The sequence below is a fragment of the Teleopsis dalmanni genome, chromosome 2 (genome assembly GCF_002237135.1).
Source record: "Teleopsis dalmanni isolate 2A chromosome 2, ASM223713v2, whole genome shotgun sequence".
Classification (NCBI taxonomy): domain Eukaryota; kingdom Metazoa; phylum Arthropoda; class Insecta; order Diptera; family Diopsidae; genus Teleopsis; species Teleopsis dalmanni.
Window position 1 is genome coordinate 245,461,896 of NC_051847.1, and position 7,923 is coordinate 245,469,818.

Consider the following 7,923-nt stretch of genomic DNA (forward strand, 5'->3'; position numbering starts at 1 on the left):
AATTATCCTTCCACAATTGAGGCCGTTTACGGCGGATATTTTCACGCAAACGTCTTAAAACAGTCAAATAATAGGCTTTATTGACTGTTTGTCCTTCAGGGACGAATTCATGATGCACCACACCACGAATATCGAAGAAAACAATCAGCATTGCCTTGATTTTCGAGCGACTTTGGCGTGGTTTTTTCGGTTTCGGCTCGTCTTTTCCTCTCCATTCCGATGATTGTTGGCTTGTTTGCATGTCGTACTCGTAGACCCATGTCTCGTCACCCGTTATGATGCGTTCCATGAAAGTTGGATCGGAATTGGCACGATCAAGCATGTCTAACGAGACCTGTCCACGATGGTGTTTTTGGAACAAATTGAGGTGAATCGGAACAAGCCGAGCGTTGACACGTCGCATACACAAATTTTCCACCAAAATCAAACGAGCCATCTCACGACCGATGCCTAGCTCTCGTGCTATCTCTCTAACACTCACATGAGGATTTTGGAACACGATTTCCTTTGCCTTTTCAATGTTTTCGTCGGGGGTAGAGGTCGAAGGTCGTCCAGAACGCGGCATGTCTTCGACGGTCGTACGACCGTCCTGAAAGGCTTTGTACCACTCATAAACTTGAGTTTTCGATAAAACTGATTCCCCATAAGCCTTTTGTAGCATTCGCAAAGATTCTGCACACGAAATTTCGTTCGAAACACAAAATTTGATGCAAACTCTTTGTTCAATATTTTTTTCCATTGTTTTTTTCGCAACGCACTACTGAGGTGAACTGGTTTAAACAGCTGCCGTAAACGAACTGTCTGACAGATCGCGCTCATTTTTGGCATAGTAATTAAGGACAGTGCTGCCAAACTACATAAACTTAAAATATCGAAAAATATACAGCGCGCGAATTTTAAATGAGAATTTTCCGAAGAAATAAACAGAGAGTTTTCTTACGAAAATTTATTTGTTGAAACATTTTTTCCACATGTATCGAAATCTTCTCTGTCATACATAATCGTTATCATAATCTTTATCGTAATTACATACATATATAATATATATATGTATATATATATATATGCCGGACTGTATGTCAATTTTTTGTTTTACATTATTTAAAGTAATATAAAAATAACATAAAGTCCACTAAAAAACAAATACAATTACAAATATTATTTTGTTATATAACAATTATATTGTATTATAATATAAAATATAATTTTTATATTTCAATTTATGATATAGGAATATAGAAGACATATATAATAATATAAAGTAATTAATAAATGTTATTTAATTTATAAATACAAAAGTTAATTTTTTGACTTAAATTTATTGTTTTAAAATAGTTTTGAATTATTTAATTAAATCAAATAAGCAGATTATTTTTGTGTATTAGATCTGACCACATTAGCCTAAATAAAGATAATAAAATAAATAAGTCTCTGAACAGGTTAATTGATTGATGATCATTGCAATCAATAACACTATCGCTTTACTGAATGAAATCAATGAAAAATATATATTTTAAAAGATACTACTACTACTTCCTAAAAGACATTTGTCTTGCCGTTTAAGTGTTAGAAATAATAATACTTATCAAAATACTTAAGTTTTTGTTTTTTAAGTGACACTATTCAAAGGAACTTGAGCATTGTAAGTTTGTGTAGCTTTGGCTACTTGTGGAAAAAAACGATTAGTTATCACTTCTAATTTAACAGACATGAATTCTAAACCTGGCACTTGCAGTCCGCACAAATTATATTCATTTGTTCCCAGGGAAACATTGGGCAATAACGAACTTTTTCCAACACAAAAAAAGTCACAAATTGTATACCGACTATAAACTAATTAAAAAATTCGAATATTTCCTAAGACCATTGATGATGAGTACTTGGTAATACGCGAAAGAGCGTCAGCCAAATTTCAACAAATTAACTAAAATTTATGTTGTCTTTTCATTTTTATTCGAACCCTTCTAAGAAAAAAACATTTAAAGGATTGGTGGAGGAGCTAATGCTTCGGATTGGTAAACTACGATTGCTTGACGTCGTAATGACAATATAACTAAATTCATTGAACGTCGCTAAGAATGAGAAATCCGCTACGGTTGAATAAATGTATAAAATAAATCTTCTCCGTGTGTATATAAATTTATCTCGTTGCGTAAATTGCAACTCTGAAGTTTGTTTTTTTTTTGTTTGCACTTTTGACACATTTTAAAAAAGTAACAAATATTAGTTGTACTACATAAGAAGTTTTCGAATTTGTTCGTGTTTTCATTTACATAAATATAAATTGCAAATAATATCATCAATAAGTTATTTGGTTTCTCAGTATAATCTCGAGTAAATAATGTACTGAATAAAATCCAATAATAAACTGCCTCAACTTTTTGTTAACCCCAGGCGTTTTCGGTGGCTCGCAAGTACGGCAAAAAATGCATGTTGGCCTATGTTGGCCACGCGAGTCATTGGCATCACTGTTGCAATCTGTCAAATGTTTTGTTTTGACGTTTTGATGTTTTGTATATGTGCATATAAATCAGTTATATTTTTAAAAAAATATTATAAAATTAAAATGAACACGGAATTAAAAGGAATGGTAAGAATATTGGAAATTTAAAAATAAAACACTAAGATAAGTAAATTTTTGTAGGTACTGTCGATGTTGGGAGAAGAAAGCAACGTTTTGCAGCGGCCGAGGGATGCAAGTTGCTTCAAGGATTTTTTAAATGTTATGAATGCCGCAACAGCCTCCTCTGAAGATTCAAGCCAGAGTGAAGAAGAGCAGGAAAAGTGTAAAAATTTTGAAGAAAGTATAGAATCAATGAACCCAATGGATTTTAAAAATCACTTCAGATTACGACGAAGTACAGCGGAAGACCTTATCTGTAAATATACATTGAGTTGTTTGTGATTAAATTACAAATTTAATTTATTTCTAGTGCGCTTCTCAGAATCGGAGAATTTGTCGGATACAGATTGTGGTGGTATTAAACATGTAAGCTGCAGAAAGTCTGTCTATATATATCTTTGGTACGTTGGTAATACAGTAACTTATAGACAATTAGGAAATCTCTTTGGAGTGTCAGTTTCTACAGCATGGTCAACAGTAAAAACTGTTGCTACGTTTTTGATTTCCATAGGCCGAGATTATGTATCATGGCCACAAGGAGTCGCTGCATTAGATATAATAAATACATTTGAACGTAAACACAAAATACCAGGCATTATCGGAGCAATCGATTGTACACACATTCCCATTAAAAAACCACAAAACCATGGAGAAGATTACTTTAATCGTAAGCAACGTTATAGTATCGTTCTCCAAGCTGTTGTGGATGCCAATAAAAAAATTTATTGAAGTTACTTGCGGAGAACCTGGATCTTTGCATGATTACAGAGTTTTGAGAAGGTCAAAGCTATATAGAATGGCACAATCCAGATACGAAGAAATATTTCCAAACTCGACATTTATTATTGGAGATTCTGCTTATCCTTCTACAAACTGGATTGTGTCACCTTACAAAAATTATGGCAATTTAACCGATAGTCAAAAAAAATTTAATGAAAAACACTCATCTGCTCGTATTGTAGTTGAGAACGCTTTTGGTTTACTAAAAACTCGTTTCCGAAGATTATTAAAATTTACGGAGCAGACAAATTTGGCTGCAATAACAAATATAGTTGTAAGCGTTTGTATTTTACATAATATTTGTATTATAAAGGATGATTTGTTTGAGAATGCTGAATCAAATATTCAAAACAATGACGAACAGCAAGCTGATGAAGAGCATGAATTAGATCATGGTAATAATAGAAGGGAAAGACTTTTTAATTATTTGTTAAGAAAAGGTGTTATATAAGTTTATTAATTAATATATTTATTGTAATTTTTTAAATAGAAAATTTTGTTACATTTATAGAAACTAACTTAACTTAGTTCAATAAGTAATATTTTAATGTGTAAATATTTTGTAATTTATTTATTAATAGCATAAATTAATGTGTAAGATTAGTTTTAAGATTAAAATATTATAATGTTTTTGAAAGAAAATAAAAATACTATACTATTACAACTAGAAACTTATTTGAACTTAAAATATTTTACATAAAAGTAAAATAAATAGTACAAATTTAAATATGAATTAAAGAAATTCTTAACTTAAAAATATATATTACATAAAATGAATATAACATATTTTTAATTAAAATAAAAATATTATATCAAATTATTTCACATCATTGATAAAGTATTTTAACTTACACATATTTTTTTATAAAATTTATATAAATATATTTACATATTTTGCGTAAGTTTTTCAAGTAACTTGAATTTATTTTCCTCCAATTTCAATTTTCTTTCCTCTAATTTCAATTCATTATCCCATTTCTTAATTATTTTTTGCTTCAGTTCATTCATAGTTTCTTTAAAAAATTTTAATTTCTCTTCCTCTATTCTTTTCTTAACAAATAATTTGTTATCATAATATTCCCGACGCACAGATTTTCTTTTGCGGTTAAATTTTGAAGGTTGTGGCAATTCCTGCATTTGCAATTCCTGCGTTGATGATTCTTGCGTCGGCGATTCCTGCGTTGGAGATTCCTGCGTTGGCGATTCTTCCGTTGGTTATTCTTGCGTTGGCGATTCTTCCGTTGGTGCTTCTTGCGTTGGCGATAGCTCAGCGTGCGTTTGCACAATGTTTATTTCCAACTCTTCCAGCACCTCTATGTCTTCAACATAGCTGTCAAACCCTAACGTCGCAGTGTGATTATTTGAAATAATTGGTTTATCACCAAATATTTCGTTCATCAACTCCATGTAGGGTGGTAAGCATTGCGATGCACCAGTCCGTCTGTTGTTATCTTTGGCTGCTTTAAATGCACTTAGAAGTGTGCGCATTTTTCTTTCTAAGCAGACTGGAGTAAAGTCATCCTAAAATAAATATTTTTTTTTAATATAATTTAATTTATTTTTTTATTCAAATGATTGCAGAAGTTATGCGATACTTACTGCAATTCCATGTGCTATCATGTCCTCAAGTACATGTTGATATCCAAGTCTTTTTTTTCTGGTTTCCATAAACTCTTCCTTTCGTGCCAAGTAGCACTCTAGAAAACACTTCATTTCCTTTGTGGTCCACAGTTTACGTGTATTTCTATAAAAAAAATTTTTAGAAAAACTTTAAAAATTATGTTTGCTTTATTAATTTTATGTATGTAAACTACAAATTAAATGAAATAAAATAAATGTTACTTGGTAATAACTAACATAATAAAAAATTCAATGTGCTTAATACTTACGATTTCTCCATTCTTATTATTTCTTATTTACTTTTCAATATTTTTCAAATTTTTGAATTCTGTTTGAATTTTTATTTCCTCAATTTTTGACATTTGATTGCACTATTCGTTGGAATTTTCAATGAATGTTCACAATAGTTCGCTTATTGCGTTGGTAACATTTTTTTTTTTACTGGCCGATGTGGTTGGCCAGCATAACTGCGCTGGCCGATGCAGAGAAAATAGTGTTGTTGTATTGCGTACATTGCGGCCAGTATAGGCCTGCATAGGCCAACAACTTGCTGTTTTTTGCCGTACTTGCGAGCCACCGAATACACCTCCCATGTCTAATACATAAAACTAGTTATATTACAAATTAAAATTTTCACTTTCGAAATATGAATATATAATTTAAAGTATGATTATTTTAATAATAATAAGAAATTTCACCGTTGAAAATGATTGACTTTCCTTGTTGCTAAAACTAAATGGTATTCGTTCCATTTAAACACTCGCATGAATAAATTGAAAAGTTGACCAGGACAGCTAAAATAAAAAAAAAATGAGTCACGACGTTTTAAAAACCATTTCCATTAAAGACGAAGGAGGCCCAAACATTGATTTTTCATTAACGGATAATGATATAGTGAAATCGGAGGACAAAATTTCTAATATAAATGATAGGGTCCATTTGGATGCTGACGGTACAAAAGAAACAGTTGAGGATCGTACTGAAAAACACAAATGCGACAATTGCTCTAAGTCATTTAAAGTATTTGGTGTAAGTACTGTAATTGTTATTTAAATCAGTTTTTATTTAGGTCTTATACTTTGCTTATACTTTACAGATGCTTAAAAAACATTTAGCTGTGTGCTATTTGAATAGTAGTTATCACTCTCGAAAAGCAGAAATGATAAAAAACATACAGAAAATCGAAGAGGATGCGGTTAAACTAGAGCAGGAGAATATATGCTTTTGTTGCGGTGAAAGTTATGATACATTTCATGTAAGTTTGTCATAATCTGATAATTTCATAAATGTATATAATTAGGATTATTTAATATTCACCAAAGTTAGAATAAAATTATGATTTTGATCTTGCCTTTTGTATAAAAAACTCTTTTTTCAATTGCAAATACAATTAAATATTTTTGTATATATACTCGTTCAAAATGTCCACAGTTAAAATGTTCTATTAACACAAAATTATGAACTTTCTTGGTCTATGTCTGTTAATCACAAAGTAGTTTCTAAATACATATAACGTATTATTTAGACAGTTTTTATGGTCTTTTCAAAATATTTAAAATTATATTGTGGTAGCTCTTGGTAGCTCTTGTAATTTTGTTTATACTCTAATTCATACTTTGTCTTCTTTACAAATTGGTATAGTAAGAACAATTAATCTTAATTTCCATTGCCTTCTCCAGCCATATCATTTGAACATGTACGAATAGTTCATAAAACAAGAAAATTATATCTAAATATGTAAAAAATTTAAGCTTTCTTTTTTATGAATTTATTTATTTTTAATAAAATAATGACTATTATTGATACATTAGCAAATTACTGAAAATATTAATAATATATAATTAATAAAAGATATTTTTTTTGGTTTAACTTATTATATATATATAAAAATACGTCTAACTATTAAAAATATTAGTTAAGTATCGCTTCATAAAATATTTATTGATTATCACAAAATTCTTATAGAGTAGGTCTGTTCCACGAGCTACTCATAGTAAAACTCAATTTGCTTGTGGAATGCACTTGTGTATACACAATGTTACTCAAAGTTACTAGAAGTAGCTCGTGGAACAGACCTTATATATGAAACAATATTTTATTTTACTAATGAAATTGTTTTTAACTCATATTGTTCTTGTGAAGCGTGGAAAAATAAATTGCTTTGATTGCCCAAAATCCTTTAAAACTCAACTGAGTTACGAACGACATATTTTCATAATTCATTCGGAATTCGATGAATTTCCTTGTTCTATTTGTAATGCAAAATTACGGACAGCTACCCTATTGAAGTTACACGAAAAGCAACACGCAAGTCTTGGAAGATTGTGGGCTTGCAAAATATGCGGCAGAGACTTCACGCGCAGTTTCCATTTAAAACGTCATCAAAAGTACACATCGTGTGCAGGAAGCTTAAAAAAAACCATCACTTGTAAAGTGTGTAATAAAGTGTTCTCTGGTGTAGATAGTTTGCGAAAACACTTAAAACGGCATTTTGCCACACAACTGGCAAAAATTAAAGAATTTATGTGCCCTATTTGTAAAAATAGTTTTCCCAGTTTGTCGATTTTAAAGTAAGTTATAATGTAATAAGTTATAAATGATTTATACATTTAAAAAGTCTATTGAAATTACTTTTTAATATTTTGCAGAAAGCATAAACGTAGACATAAAGAAAAACGTTTTATTTGTGACTTTTGTGGCAAGAAATTTCTGTCAGGGTGTCAATTGAAAGACCATCGCCATTCTCACACTGGCGAAACCCCTTATATATGCACTGAAGTAAATATATCAATTATTTTTGTTTAATATTATATAACAGGCATTCATTTTTATAGTGCAATCAAAGTTTTACTACCAAATATGCACTCAATAATCACATGAAGCGGCACACTGGAGAAAAA

General features: G+C 30.4%; 2 protein-coding genes and 1 pseudogene across 2 annotated transcripts; 2 read left to right on the plus strand and 1 right to left on the minus strand.

The window, feature by feature from the left end:
* The first annotated feature begins 2,579 nt into the window (after nt 1–2,579).
* Nucleotides 2,580–3,839, plus strand: LOC119684545 (annotated as a pseudogene).
* Nucleotides 3,840–4,541: 702 nt separating this feature from the next.
* On the minus strand, nt 4,542–5,616 carry LOC119677286. The gene is made up of 3 exons (XM_038088559.1): nt 5,594–5,616; nt 5,003–5,147; nt 4,542–4,924 (listed from the first exon to the last, which is right to left on the minus strand). Exons 1-3 carry the CDS (start codon nt 5,614–5,616, stop codon nt 4,619–4,621), a joined length of 474 nt encoding a protein of 157 aa, XP_037944487.1. The 3' UTR covers nt 4,542–4,618.
* Nucleotides 5,617–5,683: 67 nt separating this feature from the next.
* Nucleotides 5,684–7,923, plus strand: LOC119677287 (protein suppressor of hairy wing-like; the record flags this gene model as incomplete). Its single annotated transcript, XM_038088560.1, has 5 exons — nt 5,684–6,052; nt 6,120–6,278; nt 7,166–7,593; nt 7,672–7,801; nt 7,858–7,923. Coding segments are annotated over exons 1-5 (1,002 nt in total), but the record flags the coding sequence as incomplete, so codon positions are not given.

Excerpts from the sequence above, each read along its gene's own strand:
- LOC119677286 (XM_038088559.1), bottom strand. The coding sequence starts at position 5,616 with ATGGGAGGTGTATTCGGTGGCTC. Across the intron at positions 5,148-5,593 it reads GGAGGTGTATTCGGTGGCTC|AAATACACGTAAACTGTGGA; the intron begins GCAAGTACGGCA and ends TTTTTTTTATAG. Across the intron at positions 4,925-5,002 it reads TGATAGCACATGGAATTGCA|GATGACTTTACTCCAGTCTG; the intron begins GTAAGTATCGCA and ends TATTTATTTTAG.